The sequence below is a fragment of the Henckelia pumila genome, chromosome 3 (assembly GCF_033568475.1).
Source record: "Henckelia pumila isolate YLH828 chromosome 3, ASM3356847v2, whole genome shotgun sequence".
Classification (NCBI taxonomy): Eukaryota; Viridiplantae; Streptophyta; class Magnoliopsida; order Lamiales; family Gesneriaceae; genus Henckelia; species Henckelia pumila.
The window spans coordinates 132676560-132701155 of NC_133122.1; the positions used below are offsets into that span (position 1 = coordinate 132676560).

The following is a 24596-nucleotide window of genomic DNA, read 5'->3' on the forward strand; positions in this document are numbered from 1 at the left end:
TCGAGTCATCCACGTCGCTTTGGAAGCTAGAGTCAGTATAGCCTGCCAATTTCAATTCTCTTCCTCCATAAACCATGAATATATTCTTAGTCCTTCTCAAGTACTTAAGAATATCCTTCACGGCTTTCCAATGCATTTGATCGGGGTTGGCCTGATATCTTCTTGTGACACTCAGAGCAAAGGCTACATCCAGTCTGGTAGATATCATCCCATACATAATACTACCTATGGCTGACGCATATGGTATGTGTGTCATTTTTTCTATCTCTTCGTCAGTCTTGGGACACATAGACTTGTATAGAAAAACTTCATGACACATAGGTAGATGTCCTCTCTTGGACTCATCCATAGAAAACCTTTTCAATATGGTGTCAATGTAGGTTGCTTGAGTGAGTCCTATCATTCTCTTAGATCTATCTCTATAGATTTGTATCCCTAGAATATAGGAGGCCTTACCCAAATCATTTATCGAGAATCTACCTGATAACCATATCTTTGTTGACTGAAACATCCCTACGTCATTCCCAATGAGTAGGATGTCATCAACATAAAGCACTAAGAATGTCACCGCATCCTTAACTACTTTCTTGTACACGCACGGTTCCTCCGGATTTTTGATGAAACCAAAGTCCTTTATTGTTTCATCAAATTTCTGGTTCCAACTTCTTGATGCTTGTTTGAGACCATAAATTGATCTCTGAAGCTTGCATACCTTATGCTCGCTTCCCATGAATGTGAATCCCTCGGGCTGCATCATATAGATTTCTTCCTTAATGTTTCCATTAAGAAATTTAGTCTTCACATCCATTTTCCATATCTCATAGTCATACCATGCTGCTATGGCAATAAGGATTCTTATGAACTTGAACAATACGACTGGTGAAAAGGTTTCATCATAGTCAACTCCTTGTCCTTGAGTATAACCTTTTGCTACCAATCGTGCCTTGTAGGTTAGTACCTTGCCATCAGGCCCAAGTTTTCTCTTGTAGATCCATTTACACCCTATTGGAACAATTTCATCAGGAGGATCTACTAAAGACCAAACTTGGTTTGTATGCATCGAGTCTATTTCCGACTACATAGCATCAAGCCATAAATTTGAATCCGCATCAGAAATTGCTTCTTTGAAGTTTCTTGGATCACATCCAATGTCGGGTTCACTTTGATCCCCTTCAAGAAGAAGACCATATCGAATAGGAGGTCTAGAAGTCCACTCAGATCTCCTAGATGTAGGCGTGTACACTGAAGGTTCTTGAGGTGTGGGATCGTTATTTTGTATCTCAGGTTCTTCTCGAATTTCTTCGAGTTCCATCATCTTGCCTTTCTTATCTAATAAAAACTCCTTCTCCATGAAGGTGGCATTCCTCGAAACAAACACTTTTGTTTCAGTGGGATGATAAAAATAATATCCGATTGAATTCTTCGGATATCCTACAAAATAACATAAGGTGGATCGACTATCCAACTTATCTCCCACTGTCTGCTTCACGTAAGCAGGACATTCCCAAATCCTCAAGTACGAATACTTAGGAGCTTTGCCATTCCATAACTCGTATGGAGTTTTATTCACTGCTTTGGTGTGAACATTGTTCAACAACAACATCGCCGTGTCAAGTGCATAGCCCCAAAATGAAGGAGGGAGCTCAATGAAGCTCATCATAGATCGAACCATGTCCAACAAATTCAATTGCGACGCTCCAAGACACCATTCAGCTGAGGTGTCATAGGAGGAGTCCACTGAGAGAGAATCCCATTCTCATTTAGATAGCTCAAAAACTCGGTACTTAAGTATTCTCCACCTCGATCCGATCGAAGTGCTTTAATACTTCTACCTTGTTTGTTTTCTACTTCAGCCTTGAATTTTTGGAACTTTTCAAATGATTCAGACTTATATTTCATTAAATATAAATACCCATACCTAGAATAATCATCAGTAAAGGTAATGAAGTAGGTGTGACCAAATTTAGTACCGATACTAAATGGTCCGCAAACATCTGTATGGATCAAATCCAACAGATTTTGACTACGCTCAGGCTTCCCTTTGAAAGGAGATTTAGTCATTTTTCCTTTTAGGCAGGACTCACAAGTAGGTAGAGAGTTAATATCAGACATATCAAACATGCCCTCTCCCACTAGCTTGTTCATCCTCCTTGAGGAAATATGACCTAGCCTAGCATGCCAAAGGTTTGCCGGGTTTTGACTATCGTTTTTCCTTTTATTTGTTGTTACCGGTTTATCATCATAATTAATTAGAACGTCTTTTAATTTTAAGTTATATAGATCGTTTTCAAGTTGTCCATTTCCAATCAAACATTCATTCTTGTAAATATTGCAAATCCCATTTACAAAATTACAAGAAAAACCATCTCTATCAAGCATAGAAACAGAAATAATGTTTTTAACTAAATCTGGCACAAATAAAACATCTCTCAATAATAACTTAAAATTGTTCTGCAAAACTAAATAAACGTCTCCCACTGCTTTAGCTTCAACTCTGGAACAATTTTCGAGCCTCAGTTGGGTCTCACCCATCCTAAGCTTACGACATCTTGTCATCACCTGCAAATCATTGCAAATGTGAGATCCACATCCGGTATCCAATACCCAAGAAGTAGTATTAAGTGAAACATTTATTTCAATGTAAAACATACCCTTTGCAGTTCGCAACTGCTCGAGGTATTCCTTGCAGTTACGTTTCCAATGACCGAGTTTCTTGCAGTGATGGCAAACATCTCCAGATATGTTCACGTTTGAAGCTTTTGTCTTGCCCTTATTCTGTGGTACAATTTTCTTGGGTGGAGCAGAACGTTTCTTACCCTTTCCACTTGTCCCCTTCTTGGAGTAAGAATAGGAGCCAACCAAGAGTACCGGTTTATCCTTCTTTAATGTGGCCTCATAAGACACAAGCATATTGACCATCTCTTCAAGGGTGGCCTCTATCTTGTTCATATTGAAGTTCACCACAAATCCGTCAAACGACGAAGGAAGAGAAAGAAGTAACAAGTCCGCGTTTAGTTCATGCTCCAAAGTCAAATCGAGTGTTACCAATTTTTCAATGAGCCCAATCATGTGTACCCCATGCTCACGGACCGAAGTCCCATCTCGCATGCGGCATGTCATGAGCTCTTTGATGGTGGCATACCTCTCCGACCTTGACTGAGCTCCAAAAAGTTCCTTGAGGTGCATGTGTATGTCAGCAGCATTCACGGCATCCTCAAATCACCTCTGGAGTTCATCAGACATTGAAGCTTGCATATAGCATTTAGCCTTGATATCATGGTCCCACCATTGATCAAGTTTTGCCAATTCTTCCGGACTTATATTAGCCGGTGCTTCCTTTGGAGGATTCTTTTCTAACACGTAGAAAATTTTCTCCGAGTTTAGAACAATCTTTAATTTACGGAACCATTCCGTATAGTTTGCGCCAGTCAATTTGTTTTGTTCGAGAATTGAGTATAGTGGATTTCGCGAATTCATTGTAATGAAATACTGAAAAGAAACAGACAATAATCAGTGATTATTTAATTAATTTACTAAGACATAAAATATGGAAAGATTTAATTTTATGAATTTCACTCCCACTATTTTAACGATTTCACTACCTTCTAATGAAAACGGGAAACTTGTTTCCTTAGTAGGAACATGGAGTCCAATTGACAAACTATAGTCCCGAATAATATCAGTCAACCATAATTTTCAAAAGGTAGAGCTCAATTGCTTCCAAAGCAACCCCCATGTTTTTACCTCATATCCAATAAGGGCCCAATAATATGACGCCGTTTAATGTGACATGTCAAGATGACCCATCAATATTAAGTTGTGATGGACGGTCGCCATGTGGATCCCCAATAATATGAGCCAATCCCATGGGAGTTCCACCCAACTTACAACATGTGTCGATCCAATGTACAGCTTTCCGAAAAACGGGTCCCCCAATAATATGAGCCGGACCGTGCCCGCGGGTAGCATCTCATACATTGATCGTTGATGGAAGGTAGGAACATTTAAACAATATTTAAATTCCCTTTTGTTTATCTTGATATCAATTTTAAATCATATTTAAAATGAGGGATTTTTAATTTTGAAAATTGTCTCATTATGCAATATTTGTATGCTTGCGGGATTCATACAATTTAGTCTAAACATGCATACAACAATAATATCATATATTATTTAAAGGATGATCGATCCCAATCACTAATCGACCCGTTGTTGCCAATCACGAGTCTAAGTCCAATCCTAAGTGATATGCAAGTATGCAATGCAATCCTATTACATTGAGCTTTCAATTTATATTTCTTCGGTCTTTATTGTCTGCTGGGTCCACCTTTGTCTTCAAATCTTTATCTCCCACTACGTCTAATAAATTTACAATAAATTTCGATGACAATTAGGGGATACATATTTAAGGGTGGGAACGGGCCATAAACCAGGCCCACTTTTATTACAAATGACAATTCAAATTGGGTCATAAACCAAGCCCATTAATAAAACCCAACAACAATAAAACCAAATGTAAACAACCTAACATACACCTATAATATTGGTAATGGCAATCGATCATCCTTTTATCCAATAATTAATTCAACAATTAAATAATTGAATAACATGCAATATCATCATAATTAAAAAGATAAAATCAAATTTTATCCTTTCATAAGATCATATCTTATCATCAATTGTATCAAAATAATTAATTTTATAAAATCTAATTTAACGGATAAAATTTATAAATTTTCCAAAAATTCAAATTTATCCAAAAATCAATTTTAAAAATTTCGGACTCAAACAATTTGATCTGATGCCTCGTGGACCAATCAAAAACAATTTTCGATCGGACCAAAAACTAAAATTTCAAAAATTTCAAAAAATCCAAAAAATCAAATTTTAAAATTTCCGGACTGCCCGGGACATTCTCGGGCAGCCCCGCCTCCACGTGGGACAGGGCTGCCCACGTGGAGGTAGGCATGTAGTAGCTGCCCACGATGAGGATCGGAGGCACCGATAGGACGTATCGTAGTAGGAGTTATCAAGTGATATTTTGACACGTGGCAGATCAGGATCCTCCGATGGCAGGATCGGACGTTCCGATCGATAATCGAGGATAAATAAATGTAAATTCCGAAGATATTCGAGCTGTTCTAGTCTTCTTAGGATTTCGATAGTCGTAGCGGAGTTGTGCGTTCTGGACATCGACATCAAAGGGCTAACGATCGAGGAGTATGCGGGCTTTTAGAGCTCGCTGTGTAGGCGGACTTTAGGCTTGGACTTAGAGCTGGTAGTGCCTACCTGGTATTTGAGGTACGAAAGTACTGTTCGAGATATCCTGACTGAGTATGCATGTATTATGTGACCGCATGATTTATATGTCATGATATTATGCTGCATTCATTTGCTCCACGTGGGACAGGGCTGCCCACGTGGAGGTAGGCATGTAGTACTCCATCGGAAGCTCCGAAGGGACGATCGGAAGCTCCGATCGGGATCGGAAGCTCCGATGAGGATCGGAGGCACCGACGTCATCCATGACGTGTGGCTGGATCGGAAGCTCCGATCAGGACCGGAGGCTCCGATCACCCCTATCCGGAGTTATCAAGTGATATTTTGACACGTGGCAGATCAGGATCTTCGGAAGCTCCGATGGCAGGATCGGACGTTCCGATCGAGGTTCGGACGTTCCGATCGAGGATCGGAGGCTCCGATCGTTGTCTATAAATAGAAGGCCGAGATTTCATTTCTCCTTGCCAATTCCGGATTTCCTCTCTTTTTCTAGTCATATTCGAGCTGTTCTAGTCTTCTTAGGCTTGGTCCGGAGGTCGGAGAGGCGTTCGATAGTCGTAGCGGAGTTGTGCCCAAGTTCTGGAGGCATCGACATCAAAGGGCTAACGACGGACGAAGGTATAGCTTTTGCTTCCTATAAATATTTAGGAGTATGCAATAGCTTATTTAAGGCTTTTAGAGCACTGTAATGATAGTGGTATCATTTCGCTGTGTAGGCGGACTTTAGGCTTGGACTTAGAGCTGGTAGTGCCTACCTGGTATTTGAGGTACGAAAGTACTGTTCGAGATATCCTGACTGAGTATGCATGTATTATGTGACCGCATGATTTATATGTCATGATATTATGCTGCATTCATTTGCATCTTGCTGTATCTCCTTCGAGATGTCTGTTAGTAGGGTTGTACCCTATCCTGTTAGTGGATGGACTTCCATCGATTTGGGTCCGGTGTTTCCACGGTTATCTCGGTATGGGAGCCACCTCCTGAAGCGACGGCACAGCGTGCTACATACCAGGGCCCGGTCTGTCTTTGTTATCTGATCCTTGACCTCGAGTCTATAGGGAGTTCACTTTGCATGCATGTATACTCATACTCTCGCACTGAGCGTTTTATGCTCACGTCTCGTACTCTGTATTTTCTGGGCACCCTATTCCATGGGGCAGGTTTGCGATTGGACGAGGAGGGTGGATCCAGGAGGGGCTAGTCAGTGGTTGGCCAGCTGGAGCTTCGCTTAGGTTTTATTACTGTTGTTTGGGTTTATACAGCTATTCGATTTGGTTGTATATTATTGGATAATTACAGATTCCTTTTCTTGGGATTGTATAATGTTATTGGTTTCCGCAGTTTTATTCTGATATCTGTTTTATTAAGTTAATTGCATGCCTAAGTTCTGTTTAGTAGGTGATCTGGGTAAGGGTCACTACATTTATGGTATCAGAGCATGCAAAAGATTTCTTGGGATTTAGTCTCATCTTGAGGTATTTTTGTAGATGTCAAATCGTGACGACCAGAGTTCTCATGGCAGTGTTGGTGGGCGTTGGGGTGATGCCGACCGGGAGCCTCGTCGAGAACGGCGTCATCGTCACCATGACGACGAGCGTTTCACTGTGCGTCGATTCTTAGCTATGGTTCCTAAGCCCTTAGTTGGAGGTGAGTCTCCGGAGGATGCGGAGAACTGGTTAGACCGCATGGAGACGACTTTTCAGACTTTCCAATGAACTGATGAGCAGAAGGTGGAGACCCTTGGCTATCTTCTGGATGGGCGTGCGCGCAGGTGGTGGAGGTTTACTTCTGCACCTTTTGTTACGGCGAGAGGAGTGGCTACCTGGGCCGAGTTTCGCACAGCTTTTCAAAAGCGGTATTTTCCTCCTGCACTCCGACAGTCGAAGGCAGGCGAGCTACTGAGTCTGCGACAGGGAACTATGTCTATCGATGAGTATCAGCAGAGGTTCTTTGATCTGCTATCCTATTGCCCCGAGATTGCTGATAGCTCAGAGATGAAGTATAATCTGTTCCTTCAGGGCCTTAACCCTGAGATCCATGACCGTGTGGCGGTTGGTGATGACATGTCCTACGAGGGTTTGGTGAGCCGTTGTCACCAGGCGGAGGACAGCATTCGACGGAACAGGTCTTTCTCTCAGTCGAGACCTGCTAGTTCTTTGGCCCCCCGTGCCCAGTCATTCAAGAAGTCCGGGTCTACTTCTTCCTCTGGTTCGGGAGGTGTTGTCCGTTTTGGTAAGAAGGACAAGTGTGATCACTGTGGGAAGAACCATCCATCCGACAAGTGCCGCAGAGCTTCTGGAGCTTGTTTCCGTTGTGGAGAGACTGGTCATATCCGGAGGGATTGTCCACTATCTGGGGGAGGCGGTTCTGGTTCTGGTTCAGGATCTGGTTCTCAGGCTACCGTACAGCAGAGGTCGCAGGGACAGTCTGCTGGGAGTTCTCATCTGAGGCCACGAGCTTCTGGTCAGGTGTTTGCCCTGAGACATGATCAGGCCGTGGAGGAGAATGAGAAAGTCATCGCAGGTACATTTATGCTTTATGGTATACCTGCTCTTGTACTTATTGACACTGGTGCATCTCATTCCTTCATTTCTGCACGTTTTGTTAAGAGGCATAAATTACCATGCATTGCACTAGACGTAGTGATGTCTGTTTCTACTCCGACGGGCCAATCTGCTTTGGCTAAGCGTCTAGTGATGGGTTGCCCTTTAGAGTTCGAAGGGAACATTCTGTTAGCGAATCTCATGGTCCTGGCGATGGACGACTTTGATTGCATTCTGGGAATAGATGTGCTGACTACCTATCGAGCTTCAGTGGACTGCTATCAGAGATTAGTACGCTTTCATCCGGAAGGGAGTGAGAGTTGGTTTTTCTATGGTGAGGGAGCGCGACCCCCGATGCCTTTGGTATCAGCTTTGAGAGCCTGTCGAGCTCTAGAGTCTGGCGGGGAAGGCTACCTTATCTATGCAGTTGATTTGTCCGCTGAGAGTATTGGGATAGAGAGCATTCCTGTTGTGGATGAATTCCAGATGTGTTTCCTGATGAGATTCCGGGTTTTCCTCCTGCTAGGGAAGTCGAGTTTGGCATAGAGTTGATGCCGGGTACTTCGCCTATTTCTAGAGCACCGTATCGTCTGGCTCCGTCAGAGATGCGTGAGTTGAAGAATCAGCTACAGGATCTTTTGGACAAGGGGTACATTCGTCCTAGTGTATCTCCTTGGGGAGCTCCTGTTCTCTTCGTGAAGAAGAAGGATGGGTCGATGCGGCTGTGCATTGACTATCGGCAGCTGAATCGAGTGACTGTGAAGAACAAGTATCCGTTGCCTCGTATTGATGACTTGTTTGATCAGCTGCAGGGTACTTCTATTTACTCCAAGATTGACTTGAGATCTGGGTATCATCAGTTGAGAGTCCGTGATCAGGACGTAGCCAAGACTGCATTCCGTACTCGCTATGGGCATTACGAGTTCCTAGTGATGCCATTTGGTTTGACCAATGCGCCGGCTATATTCATGGATCTGATGAACCGTGTCTTCAGGGAGTATTTGGACAAGTTTGTCGTGGTCTTCATTGACGACATCCTGGTTTATTCGCGTAATACGGAAGAGCATGTTTCTCACTTGCGGTTGGTACTACAGACTCTTCGAGATGAGCAATTGTACGCCAAGCTGAGCAAGTGTGAGTTCTGGATGGATAGAGTGGTCTTTCTTGGCCATATCATATCCAGGGAGGGGATTTCTGTGGATCCAAGCAAGATTGAAGCGGTACTTAATTGGTCACGTCCGACGACGGTTGCTGAGATCCGTAGTTTTCTGGGTCTAGCAGGGTTTTATCGTCGCTTCATTCTGAACTTCTCTCAGTTAGCTCGACCGTTGACGCAGCTTACCCGCAAGGGTGTGGATTTCGAGTGGTCCTCCGAGTGTGAGGAGAATTTCCGTGAGCTTCGACGGCGGTTGACTTCTGCGCCGGTGTTAGCATTACCGTCAGGATCTGGAGGGTATGTAGTTTACACGGATGCTTCTCTTCAGGGGTTAGGTTGTGTCCTGACTCAGAATGGGCATGTGATCGCATACGCTTCTAGACAGCTGAAGCTTCACGAGGACAACTACCCACTCCATGATTTGGAGTTAGCAGCCATTGTGTTCGCTTTGAAGATCTGGCGTCATTATCTATATGGCGAGAAATTTGAGATCTTCACCGACCATAAGAGTCTCAAGTATTTGTTCACTCAGGCGGAGTTGAACATGAGGCAGAGGCGTTGGATGGACTTGCTTAAGGACTATGATTGCGAGATTAAGTACCATCCGGGAGCTGCTAATCTCACCGCTGATGCTTTGAGTCGCAAGGTGCGACTATCCGCACTTCAGACTTGTTCGATGTCTAGTGCGATCAATGACTGTTGTACTTCAGGTTATACCTTCAAGCATAAGAAAGGTATGCAGAGTATCCAGATGTTTGCGATATTATCTGAGCCAGCCTTGTACTCGCGGATCCGAGATGCTCATATGTCTGATTCGAAGACCCAGCGTTTAGCTCGTCTAGCTAACGAGGGTAGCTCGTCTGGATTTCATTATCAGTCAGATGGCTTTCTGTGTTTGTCTGGTAGGCTTGTGATTCCACAGGATGAAGAGTTGCGAGAGGAGATTTTATCTCAGGCACATCGCACTAAGTTGAGTATTCATCCTGGGAGCAACAAGATGTACAAGGATCTACGTACTCGTTTCTGGTGGAAGGGAATGAAACGCAGTGTCTATCAGTTTGTTTCCAGATGTTTGGTGTGTCAACAGGTCAAGGCAGAGCACCGACGACCTGGAGGATTGCTTCACAGTCTGCCTATTCCTGAATGGAAATGGGAGTTTATCACTATGGACTTTGTGACCCATTTGCCGGTATCCCCGAGGAACTGTGATGCTATCTGGGTTGTGGTGGACCGACTCACCAAGTCAGCGCATTTCATTGCCTATAGCCGAGAGTACTCTGTGGATCGCATGGCTCGGTTGTACATTCAGGAGATCGTTCGACTTCATGGAGTGCCTGTGAGCATTGTCAGCGATCGGGACCCCAGGTTTACTTCTAGATTCTGGGGGAGTGTTCAGCGTGCGATGGGTACTACTCTCAGTTTGAGTACAGCCTATCATCCAGAGACTGATGGTCAGTCAGAGCGCACTATCCGTACGTTAGAGGATATGCTTAGAGCGTGCGTCATGGATTTTGGTTCAGCCTGGCAGGATCATTTGCCGTTGATCGAGTTCGCTTACAACAACAGCTATCACACTAGTATTGGGATGGCACCTTTTGAGGCGTTGTATGGGCGACGTTGTCGTACTCCACTCTTCTGGGAAGAAGTGGGGGAGAGACAGGCTGAGGGACCGGAGTTTATCCAGCAGGCGATAGACATTGTTGATCAGATCAAGAAACGGATTAAGACTGCACAGGATCGCCAGGCCAGTTATGCTAATATCAAGCGTAGGCCTTTGCAGTTCGAGGTCGGGGAGAAAGTGTTTCTGAGAGTGTCACCTTTCCGCAAGATTCTCAGATTTGGCCTTAAGGGCAAGTTGTCTCCCAGATTTATCGGTCCGTTTGAGGTCTTGGAGAGCATTGGCGATTTGGCTTATCGACTAGCTTTGCCACCGCATCTATCCAGCATTCACGACGTGTTCCACGTATCTCTGTTGCGACGGTATGTGGCGGATGAATCTCATATTCTGCAGCGGTCTGAGGTTCAGGTAGACAAGGATTTGACTTATGTTGAGAAACCTCTTCGCATCCTTGATTTTAAGGATAAGGTTTTACGGAACAAAGTCATTCCTTTGGTTTTAGTTCAGTGGCAGCGCCGAGGCACTGAGGAAGCTACTTGGGAGCTTGAGGACAGGATGCGTAAAGACCATCATGAGTTGTTTTGATTTCATTCTTTAAGTTGTATTCAGTTGCAAACTCTGTAAACGTTTGATTTGAATAAAGAATGTTTCTGATTTCTGTATTTGCATTCGGTACTTAAGATCTGTTTTCGAGGACGAAATATCTTAAGTGGGGGAGAATGTAGTAGCCCGAACCCTAATTGAGTAATTAAAGGATTAATGCTAATTAAATAAATTGGGGATTGGACGGATCGGAAGCTCCGAAGGGACGATCGGAAGCTCCGATCGGGATCGGAAGCTCCGATGAGGATCGGAGGCACCGATGATATTACGTCATCCATGACGTGTGGCTGGATCGGAAGCTCCGATCAGGACCGGAGGCTCCGATCACCCCTATCCGGAGTTATCAAGTGATATTTTGACACGTGGCAGATCAGGATCTTCGGAAGCTCCGATGGCAGGATCGGACGTTCCGATCGAGGTTCGGACGTTCCGATCGTTGTCTATAAATAGAAGGCCGAGATTTCATTTCTCCTTGCCAATTCCGGATTTCCTCTCTTTTTCTAGTCATATTCGAGCTGTTCTAGTCTTCTTAGGCTTGGTCCGGAGGTCGGAGAGGCGTTCGATAGTCGTAGCGGAGTTGTGCCCAAGTTCTGGAGGCATCGACATCAAAGGGCTAACGACGGACGAAGGTATAGCTTTTGCTTCCTATAAATATTTAGGAGTATGCAATAGCTTAGTTAAGGCTTTTAGAGCACTGTAATGATAGTGGTATCATTTCGCTGTGTAGGCGGACTTTAGGCTTGGACTTAGAGCTGGTAGTGTCTACCTGGTATTTGAGGTACGAAAGTACTGTTCGAGATATCCTGACTGAGTATGCATGTATTATGTGACCGCATGATTTATATGCCATGATATTATGCTGCATTCATTTGCATCTTGCTGTATCTCCTTCGAGATGTCTGTTAGTAGGGTTGTACCCTATCCTGTTAGTGGATGGACTTCCATCGATTTGGGTCCGGTGTTTCCACGGTTATCTCGGTATGGGAGCCACCTCCTGAAGCGACGGCACAGCGTGCTACATACCAGGGCCCGGTCTGTCTCTGTTATCTGATCCTTGACCTCGAGTCTATAGGGAGTTCACTTTGCATGCATGTATACTCATACTCTCGCACTGAGCGTTTTATGCTCACGTCTCGTACTCTGTATTTTCTGGGCACCCTATTCCATGGGGCAGGTTTGCGATTGGACGAGGAGGGTGGATCCAGGAGGGGCTAGTCAGTGGTTGGCCAGCTGGAGCTTCGCTTAGGTTTTATTACTGTTGTTTGGGTTTATACAGCTATTCGATTTGGTTGTATATTATTGGATAATTACAGATTCCTTTTCTTGGGATTGTATAATGTTATTGGTTTCCGCAGTTTTATTCTGATATCTGTTTTATTAAGTTAATTGCATGCCTAAGTTCTGTTTAGTAGGTGATCTGGGTAAGGGTCACTACAAGGCAGCTCGTCGCTGCCCGTGCGCAGCGACGAACGCTGCCCTGGGCAGCGATCAAATCGCTGCCCCAGGCAGCGAGCGATTGCCCTTGTTTCAAATTTAATTATCGTTTAAGATTTTCGTTTTGTTTTCCAAAAACCGAGGCTAAAAATTTTGTACAATCGATTAATTTTAATCGTTTGATCAAAGATTATGACCTGGCTCTGATACCACTGTTGGAACACGCGTTCTCTGATCACACGGATGTGATACCCGGAGCAGCGGAAGTTTAAAAATTTTATTTTTTCGATATGGAACGATTCCATATCGTGGGTATCAAATCATAACGATTAAAATTGTTGCAAGTAAAATATATAAATAATTAAATATTTTACCTATTCAAGCAAAGGCTTGATTATGGACTCCAACAGAATTTAATCTGATCTTCTTGTAAATCCCGGGAACCGATGACTATCACGATCAACCTCCGGAATTAAGTCCACGAATAGAAAACTAAAACCCTCTGATTGATTGCACTAGAAATCAATCAGATGTTTATCAAAGAGAATAAACAGATTTGATCTGTCAATTCAGAATGTAATTTTTCACAAAAATTACAGACTGAATTATCTCAAAAAGGAGCAGAGGATTTTCGAAAATTCCTCTTGAACATATATGTGTGTAATTCGAAAATTGCAAGACTGAAAGCTTATGATTTTCGAACACTACACATGTATTTATAGATAATTTGTAGACTAGATTAAGTTTTAATTGTATTAGGACTCTAACTCCTTAGGGCCCACAATCCATAACTTAAGCCCAACAAGACAAGCCTGTTATTATAGAAATTAATATAAAATTCATCGTGACTCCGATTGATAAACTGATTTTACCAATGTGCACAGAAACCATTTCTGCATCTTTTAAAGTCAAGATAATTTTTCTGAATCCGAATTCAGTGATTTTCAAAAATGCCCATCCCTATGTTATTTTAGGAAATTCCACTCCCTTTTAGTTAAGAAGTCCAACTTCTCTTTCATTAAATTTAACTCTTTAAAGTTAACTATCTCAATGGGGTTTAGTAATCCATTACTTGTGTGACCCTCAATGGTTCAGGGATACAGCTAGCCGTGGGCTCACAACTCCTTGTGACTCGGAACAACAATTTCCGACTTACCCATCGAATCATGGTAAGAGCGCCTACCAACATCGCCCCATGATTCCCTAGGTATCACTGATAGTGCCTGCAAGAACCAGTAGATTTTGGTTAGCGTACAGTACGGTCCCTTCATCCATATATCCCGATCGAATCAACAACCATTGGTGCATCGAGAGTCGTTCGAGATTCGATTACTATGCATTACATCTTGGAGATCAAATAGTGACATCGCATGTGTTACTAGGAAAACCGAGTAACCTAAAACACATCATGTACTCTGACCAGAGATTCGTCACACTAATATCTTCTCAGATCGCATAGGATATCCACACTCGCAAGTATGTGGTGAATCCTTGACAACAAAGCATCGACTCCTATATGTGTCGTAACTGTACCCAATCCCGATACCTGATGACCCCAATAGAGTCGGTAAACGAGTCAAAGTATAGTACTAGCATATAGAGTCACAATGATATTTCAAGTAGTAAGGACTAATGGTGTACAACCAAAACCGCGGACTTTATCCACTCGATAAGTGATAACCACTTGAAAATTCCGAATATGGTAGTTCGATCATTCATCATATGAATATCCATTTGCATGCTTTGAACATCTCTATGTCCATTACCAATAAAACGTGGTACTTGGCATCACAAATGCTAGTCTCAATCTCGAGCAATCCTTTTCCTTATTAGCGGACGGCTCAATTGACTAGGAATTGTTTAGAATATACAGTGACTATTACATGTGTTTCATAATTGTGATCTCTCTTTATTCACTATCTCATCTTACTTACACTATAGTATATTCAAGGTCTTTATCAAAACATCAATAGTATATCACAATATAACAATATGAAGAAAGACAAAGAAAATGCCATTAATGAATGTAAATTATATTAAACAAAGATTGTTTATACATAGAGTCATAAAAGCCCTTAGCCACAAGTTGGCTAACCGGGCACCCACTCTTTCACTAAAAACACAGGTACAACACATGGTGACATCGATTCACGCACAAAACCTTTATCTAAAAGTTCACTTACCTACCTTTGCAGTTCCTTGGTCTCTTCCGGATTGCTCCTATAAGCTGGACGATTTGGCAATGCACTACCGGGTACCAAGTGAATTTGGTGCTCGATCCCCCTCAAAGGTGGTAATCCTTGAGGTAGCTCCTCCGGAAATAAATCATCGAACTCCTGAAAAAGAGAAATAACATTTCTTGGAAGATCTCCGGCTATATCACTTGTGTTAAGGAGTAAATCCTTATAAAACATCAACACAAGTGGAAAATGAGAATTCATAACATCTCTCAACTCACTCTTTTTGGCCATGTATATTTATTTTTCAGCCTCTTTTCACTCAATTTTTTTTCATCTCTTTTTTGTCATTATTTTTTTTTAAGGTCATCTCACTTTTTTGTTCACTCTGTTTTTCGGCCTCATCTCTCTTTTTATTTTTCATTTGATCTTCCAACACTTGCTTTAGATTCATTGGCAACAATGTAATAGGTTCTTTTTTCATTACAAAAGAATATCTATTTTTAAACACATCATGCACCACTCTCCTATAAAACTGCCACGGTCTCCCCAATAAGATATGACACGCTTGTATAGGGACCACATCACATAAAACCTCATCAACATACTTGCCAATAAAAAATGGCACCACAACTCTCCTAATAACTCTCACCTCCGCGCAGTCATTAAACCATTGCAACCTATATGGATGAGGATGCTTTAAAAGAGACAACCCCAATTTTTCCACAACTTCGCAACTATCAACATTCGTACAACTACCCCCATCAATTATAAGACTGCACACATTCCCATTCACAAAACAACGAGTATGAAAAAGAGTTTCCCTCTGGATCTCTTCGTCCTCCTTATGTTGTGTATTTAAAATTCTCCGAGTCACCAATAATTCACCAACAACAGCCCCAAACTCATCTTCATCATCAGGATCTACTAACGCAGGAATATCATCATATTTTCCCCATCACTTTCAGACTCCACATCACCACAAGCATTAATAATCATCAAATTCTTATTTGGACATTGGCTAAAAATATGGCCAATACCTTGACATCTAAAACATTTAATATCTCTAGACCGAGCATTAGAAGTTTCAGATGTATCTTTTGTTACTTGCTTTGGTGCCTCCAATTTGGTGTCAAAATTTGGTTTGAACACCGCCTTGTTATCCTCCCGTTTTACAACGTTCGGATGCCGGAAGTTAATCGGCCAGCTCCTCTTTGCTTGAGCCGCTGTTCCACCTTCATGGTCGTCTGCATCATCTCATCCAAATCAAAACAGTGACGAATCTCCACTTAATCTTGGATTTATTTAATCAAACCACACAAAAAACGAGCCATTGTAGCTTCATTATCGTCCTCAATGTTGGTCTGGATCATCGTGGCTCCAACTCCTTGTAGTAATCCTCCACGCTCCTTGGACCTTGCCTCAAAGTCTGTAGGCGCCTGTACATATCACGATAATAATGGTTAGGTACAAAACGCTTCTTCATGACACTCTTCATCTATTCCCACGTCTCAATAGGCGACTCTCCACACCTCCTTCTAGTGGTCACGAATTGATCCCACCAGATTAATGCATAATTTACAAACTCAACCACTGCCAACCTCACTTTCTTAAGATCATAATAGTGATGGCAATCAAACACAAACTCCACACGCTTTTCCCATTCCAGATACGCCTCCGGATCAGATTTCCCATGAAATGCTGGAATTTTCATCTTAATGCTACTAATATTCCCATCCTCTCTATTCCCCTCAGTGTATTTCCCACGCACTGCTTCTCGCCTATTCCTACCCCCATGTATTCTTCTCTTCTCATCCCAATTTTCATCGTAACTCTCCTCATCATCCTCAAAATCATTCCCCTTCCTACTTTTATTTTTTTTTCACTACCACTACTCTCCTCCAATCTACTCATCCGCTCATGAAGAGGTTCCAACTCCGACCTCATCACTTTAGTAAATTGCTCCATCAACGCCTCCATTTGAACCTTGTAAATTCCTTGGTTCACACTTTCACTAACATCTTTATTAGGATTCATGGTACCTTCAAGAAAATTGTTAGTAATAAATTTTCTCACACAAGTTCTCACAGTTCACTCCAAACGAATCACTCAAACACTCCTTTTTTCACTCAAATTTGTGGTAAAGCTTTGCTTTGTAGATTAAAGGATCAAACTCTCAAGTTTAAAACCCTTAAACGCTTAAAAATTGACTCACAAAGATTGAAAAAAAATCAAGGAATTTTATGGACTAATTGACTTTGACTTGCACCCAAGGATGAACAAAGACAACGTAATTGGCCACAAGTTACTTTGCTTCTTCTATTTTTTTGACAAATTTTTAGCCCTCTCAATTCTTTTTGACCAATTTTTTTTTTGAATTTATAACTTGTAGTCTAAGACACGAGACTTGGATAACAAGTTTGAAAGAAAAGACACAGAAATTTGATATGATATAGACGAAGAACGAAGAACAAGGAATGATGAACGAAGAACGAGGAACGAAGAACAAGGAATGATGAACGAAGAACGAGGAACGAAGAAAGAATATAGATTAAAGAAGGATACGACTTACTTGAATCAAAAACCTTCGCTTTGATACCAAATGATATGAATTCTTTATGAGTAAGATTAGCAAACACGATTATAAATTAAATCGCATCCTCTAACCAATAATAAAAAAAATCCAAAGAATTTTTCCCAATCTTTGAAACAAGTAAAATTGATAGAATTTGGATTTCCACCTTTAATCGACGGAACGATTAACAACAGAAATCATGAACAATCAAAACCAAAAAAACCTTCAGATAACTTGTATCTAAAAATATTCAATGAGAAATCAATTGACAAACGTTTTCAAGTAATTAAACTGGAAAAAGTTTGATTTGAAAAGCCAAAGCAAAACTTTGAATAAAATTATAGAAATAATTTCAATAATTTGAATATAAACTGAATCTAAATTATTATTAATGAAAATAAACAAAGTATTTATAGTTTACAATAAAAAATAAAAGATAACGCAAAATATTTCCTAAAGATATCAAAGATATCATCTGGAATGTTTTCTAGTAGGCCTAAAATACTCAAAATAATAAAAACTTATAAAAAAACCCACGCACACACACAACATGCCGAAGTGTGTGTTTTTTCCCGGAAAACCCAGCTCGCTCGAGCGGAAGGAATAATCCGCGCTCGAGCGAGAAACACTTTGACCCGCACGTTCTTTTGAGCTCGCTCGAGCGGACAAGACCCGCACTCGAGCGAGAAATTCTTTGCCCGAAACTTTTATGTATCTCGTTCGAGCGGACAAATACGGCGCTCGGGCGAGACATCTTTTGTCCCGAAAATATTTTTTTCTCTCCTTTTGACTTCTAACACTTCAATGACGCATAGGCAACTCCCAAATTGATCCTCAAGTGCTCCAACTCCATCTTGATAATTAATCATCAATATTTTAAGTGTCTTCTTGAATTTGTTAGCTCGACTCCTCGTTATTGGTCTACATGGCAACTCCAATGGATCTCGAACTCTCCTTGACACTTGATCCACATGCGATCTATCCACGATCGCATCAATTCATGTGTTTTATTCGATCCATTTGCATGTGTGTATGGTTGGATATGAGTTATATATCATGTTATTATATTCCCTTGAAGTTATATATTGAAAAGTTTCAAATTTGACTTGAAATTGTGGGCAATTGAACTTGAATTTTGAAGTGATGGAAGAGTGAGTGAAGGGTATGCCCATATTGATTTATTAAGTTGTAAAAGTGCATGGCCTTGGTAGTGTATTTAATGGGTTTTAAGGGCTGGAGTTGTGATATATTCATATTTTACTATGTTTATTTGGGTTAAATTGTGATGAATAGGTGTGTTTGAAGTGATTTAATTATTTTTTATAGTTCCTAATCATATTTTGTGGTTGGATGTAAAAAAAGGTGAAGAATGGAGCTAAATATCAAACAAATGTGTAGAAAAATATGAAAAATCAGAAGCATGGATGCTTGAGCATGCAAAATTTTCTCTAGAGCGCCGAAAGTGAAGAAAAATTGGTGTTGGATAGAAAGTTTCTCGCTCGAGCACAACATTCTATCGCTCGAGCGAGCTCAAAATGCGAGGAACGAAAATAGAATTTCTCGCTCGAGCGAGAATTTCGCCGCTCGATCATGAATCAAAGAAAGGAAAGAAGCGCTATGGCGCAGTGAATAGCATTGTTTCGCAAAGAGAAGACAAAGTGAAGCGCTATAGCGCTTGGGCAAGCGTAGCTGCGCCTTGGCGAAGAAGGAGAGAAGCGCTGCTGTGCGTTGTGGAGCGCATCTGCGCAACAAGGGAAATTCAAGAACAACGCATATGCGTTTGTGATGGCGCTTCTGCGCTAGCTTTTGTGCGAGAAAATTTATTTCTTGGGCAGAGAATGTCTCGCTCGAGCGAGACTTTCTTTTGCTCGAGCGAGACGGAAAGGACTCTACACTTTAAATACCTTTTGGAACTCAATTTTAAGGATCTTTTGGACGGGAGAAGACTGAAGAACATCTCTTGGAGGCTACGTTTTCTTCTTTATTCTTAGATTTAATTTATTTCTTCAATTTTTCTCAAAATTTCATGAATATTAGTGGCTAAGTTTTAATACTTGGTAGAGGAAGACGAATCCTTGAAGTTCTATATTTTCTTTTTGATTTTCATTGTTTGATTTTTATTTGAATATCAAAAATTGTTTGGGATTTATCATATGCGTGTGTGTTTGGTTATTGGCTTGATCACCTAATAATTTTTTCATACAACCTAAAGCTAAATTAGATATCAAATCCATAATTATTTGATCCCTTTAATTTGTGAAGCAACTATGATTAATAATTTTTGCTTGTGAATTTGTTAATTCGTAAGAACAACGATTGACTAGATTAAATACAACTGCTTATGTTTGTGTAGTCTAGATTCATCAATCTCACTATTTTAAATGCTACCTTGAATTTAAATCTTAATCGTTTGTATTTTGTTTAATTCATTAGTAAGAATTAATTTAGAATGTTTGTGTCCAATTAACTAAGATTAAGGTTGGATATGAATTTAATTTTCAATGATGAATATTCAAATGTAAATTAATTATTTTTAGAGAATCGATGATAGAATGAATAACTTAAAGGACATATTCGACCGATACCAAGATTTGTTTTAATTGATTGTTTCGTTATAATTTCAATCTTGCATGCTAGTTAATAAAATTTATTTATTTATTCATTTTTTTATTTTTAGTAGTTAATTTAAAATTCAAAAATCCCCTTTTATTTATTTTTAGTATTTTAATAACACGATAAATTTCAATTTTCTCGTGGGAACGTTCCCTATTCTCGCTACTATATGTTTATTTAATTGATCTGAGTTGGGTGAATTTGGGTGTGATACGACTAAGCGCTTCCAAATTTTGGCGTCGTTGCTGGGGAAGGCTTTTAATTAATTTATTTATTTTTATTTTATTTATATTATGTCTCCTAGTGCTTCTCTGGTTTGTTAATGCTTACAGGTGAATCTTCAGAAGAAGAATTTTCCTACGATCCTGAGATAGAGAGAACATTCCATAGACGAAAGAAGGAAGCTCGAAGGAGATTAGAAGAAGAAGAAGATATTCAATTTGAAGAACCTAGAGAAGAGATGACTACAAATGCAAATTTTAGCTTATGACAGCTTGACACCCCAAATCTGAATCAACAACCTTTATGCATTAATTCTTTCTTACTTTAGAAGCTAATGCTACTTTTGAATTGAAGTATGGACTAATAAATTTTTTGCCTTCTTTCCATGGTCTTGCAGGTTAAGATCCCCATAAACATCTGATGAAGTTTCATGTGGTTTGCACAAGCATAAAAACTTCTAGAGTGACAGAGGAACAAATTCAGCTGAGAGCCTTTCTTTTTTTCCTAAAGAATGCTGCAAAGGATTGGCTATACTACCTACCTCCTGATCCATCACAACTTGGACGAAAATGAAGAGGATTTTCTTAGAAAAATACTTTCCAGCTTCGAGATCAACGAATATCAGAAAGTAGATTTATGGTATCAAGCAGCATATGGGAGAGTCACTTCATGAGTATTGGGAGTGGTTCAAGAAGCTTTATGCTAGCTGTTCGCAATATCAGATAAGTGAAAATCTCTTGATCCAATATTGTTATCAAGGTTTGTTACCACATGATAGGATCATGGTCGATGCGGCCAGTGGAGGAGTGTTTGTGGATAAAACACCACAAGATGCAAGGAACTTAATTGAGAACATGGCAGCCAATTCTCAGTAATTTGGCACCAGCAGAGGTGATCCGGAACCCAAAAGGAACAACGAGGTAAATGTTTCTTCCTTTGAACAACTGATTGATGTGACGTCTCTTTTGCGTCAAATTGCTATAGGGAATGGGAAGAATATGAAGGTATGCGGAATTTGCGCTACAATGGGACATGCAACTGACATGTGTCCCACACTTTAAGAGGAATCGGTCGAGCAAGTAAATGCAATAGGAGGATTTCCAAGGCCACGAAAGCGAAAATATGATCTTTATTCAAACACGTACAATCTAGGTTGGAGGGATCATCCCAACCTCAGATATGACAATCCTGCAATGAACCAACCTGCACCTCACGTGCAATCGAATAATCAAGCATACAGGCCACCATATCCTCCACAACCTCAGCGTCCTCAAATTTCAACGCCTGGTGAGTTTCTAGAAAATATTATTAAGGATCTTGCCACTAATACATTGAATTTTCAGCAGGAAACGAAAGCAAGTATCCAAAATTTGAACACCCAAGTGGGACAGCTAGCAACTGCAATAAATAAGTGAAGCACAACATTCTGGCAGTTTGTCATCTCAAACAATACCGAATCCAAAGGAGAATACAAGTGGCTTACACTACTGAGCTCACTAGTAGCAATTAGCTAATGCTTCCATGCAACCAGTTCTGGACCGGTAGTAACTCACTACTTGATCTATCCCAATAGCAGTAGCATCTCGATCCTGACAAAGGCCCGCACAAAAAGTATTTTCCACGAATACTTGAAAAGCCAATGATTCCTTGACAAAAATAAAACAAAAAAGGTAACCCAACCTCCACTAGATGGGATTGACCAATCAGGACCACTCAACAAAAAGAAGATGTCAGCAATAAGTCAGGAGAACAGTTGGCCAGGAATAATGTAAAGTAATGAGCAAGCTTGAAGTGTAGATTTCAAATTCGTGGAAAACCTCTATAAATAGAAAGCAGAAGAAAGATGAAGATATCGATCATTCTCTTCATTTTTCTTCAAAATAAAATTTTAATATTTTCTCTTTCTAGTTTATGTGTTTTGTAAATTTCGCTACTATAAGTAGCTAAACTAGTATTCTCCTCCTCTACAGGAGGTAACTGTCTAACAATATTGTATGTCTGAATAATAATTTCAGGTTCTTCTCAATCATGTTGTTTACATTCACAATTTAAGTCTATTACTATACGCCCTGAGGTAGGAAATGAACCAATGATGTGCTGGGTGTTGTTGAAGAAATCTATGACATGAACCATCGGTTGCGATCGTGTTGTTAGGTTGGGAGGGATAGCATGTAAAATCCGGTGTATATAATTCGACAGCATTATGGTCAAAGAGGTAATAGTTTTAGTTTATTTTCCGAAAGCTTGATGGGAAAAAACAAAAAAGAAAAAAGTGAATAAAAATAACGAACAAGGGTAATATAGGAACTGTTCTAATTCTGCAGGGACAATTTTGAGACAATAATTTTAAAAATATGGACATAATTAGCACAAGAAAATTTCAAGGGGAAAAATTAGAAAATGAGAAAACTAAAAGGACAAGTTTAGGTATTGTTCCCGAATATTCATTCCATTATTGAAAACTAAAAGGACAAGTTTAGGTATTGCTCCCGAATATTCATTCCATTATTTTCTTCCGTTTTCATTTTTTTCTCTTGGGGCATATATTTTGTCATCATCAAAAATAAAGAAATTGTTAAATATATAAGTTTTGATGATAACAAAAAATTAATCATTGTTATTCTACAACACAAACAAAATTATATTTATTCAAAAAGTTGAAAATATTCATAAAAGTCGAAAACACATTCCGTTTTATTCAAAATTATGCGCACTTCGATTTAGAAAGCAACCAAATCGAGCATAGGCTCACCAAAAAACTTTTTGGATTCGCAGATATTGATATTACTAAATTACAACAGCACACATAAAATATATATAAAAAAGATAAATCCCCGGCCCGTTTTGTAGTCTTAAAGGCGGGAGCAGCTTTTGCCATTGGCGAGAAGGGAAGAAGTGAAGTGAAGCTGTGAAGAAACCAAATCAAAGACCATCAAATTCTCCTCCAATTGATGTGTTCCTATAATGATGGAAGTCGTTGGAAATGCAACTGCAGGCTTTGGCCTTGACTTGCCTTCCACAAATCCAAGACACGTTGTTTTCTGATCGATTTGAACCATTGAATTCGCCCCATTGATCCTCCAGTACACATCGGTTCCGGGCAGAACCAGATCAATGGTCGGCACAGCTGAAGTCTTAGAAATCGAGCTCGAGCTGAAACAAGCTCTGAACGGCCCCACGGCTGCCACGCTTTTAATCTTCATGTCGGAGGCCGCTTTGACGAAAGCACGCGTAAAGGGCTTGTAAATGGACGGGTGAAGAGCGGTGTAGTTTTGAATTGTGCTGATTTTAGTGCCGCCGTTTCCGTCTTTGTCCAAGGAGAAGTAAGAATCCTTCACTGACAATGTCTCTCCATTGACCCTAATGGATTTCACGTCAATGAAGTACTCTACCGACGCATCCCCGACCGTGTAAACAGGGGACGTGCTGTTGGGATTTATGATGAGAGTCGTGAACTTGAGCAAAGGAGATATGTCGGGTTTACTCGACGAGGAAACGTCCCCTATCGACAATTTACCCAATCCGGACGAGGGGAGGCAAAGAGAGAATTTGTCAGGCAAATTCAGCTTCCCTGTCACTTGTTTATGCAAAGAAATTTGGGTCCTGGCGAGGCCTAACATGCCGATGGTGCCACTCGCCAGGCCTCGCAGGTAATCATTGGTGGAACAAGAGAAGATGAATTGCGGCACTCGTACGTTGTCCTTAGTATACAATGTGTCCTCATAGAATCCCTGGCCGGAGAGGAATTCTTCGAATGGGTTGGAATTGGTGGAGGCACAGGTGTCGTTGGTGCATCCGGGGCGCGGTTCTGTACGACTGCACCCAAAGCATCCAATCCCCTTGGCCAACTCGCATTTGCTCGAGTCACAAGGGATTGGGGAATACGAGTTGGAGGTGTAATCGTCGCACGCAAACCACAAGTGCTCGGCGCCTAGGTCGATGACAGTGTTTATATCGGCCCGGTTGCTGCCCATTTGGAAGGTGGTGTAGTGTTGCAGCGTTTTCGGGTCCTTACGAACCGGAAGGTGTAGGCCATTTTGAGCATTTGCGGAGGAAACGAGAATGGCGAGAAAGACAAGAAATGAGTAATGGAGAGAACCCATTGTAGTTGCAAAGTTGGATTAATGGTTTTTTGGATGAGAAGTTATATTGTGGGATGGAGAATTTATAAAGCTCTGAGAATGTGATCATAACAGATCATATTGGGGAGAAAAGGTCAAAGGTGAGGGGTCGTAAGAGGCTGCTTCATCACAATGTAATTGTTGGCGCTATTTTATTATTTTTACGGGACCGTGCGCCGCCTCTGTACGAGTGTACGTGAAATGAAAGATTGAATTATGTAACTCCCGGTTCTGTCGATTGCTAGCAAACG

General features: G+C 40.9%; 1 protein-coding gene across 1 annotated transcript; it reads right to left on the reverse strand.

The window, feature by feature from the left end:
* Positions 1-22890: 22890 nt before the first annotated feature.
* On the reverse strand, positions 22891-24378 carry LOC140891197 (probable aspartic proteinase GIP2). The gene has a single exon (XM_073299559.1). The coding sequence runs from the start codon at positions 24325-24327 to the stop codon at positions 23077-23079; it is 1251 nt and encodes a 416-aa protein (XP_073155660.1). The 5' UTR covers positions 24328-24378; the 3' UTR covers positions 22891-23076.
* Between the last annotated feature and the right edge of the window lie 218 nt (positions 24379-24596).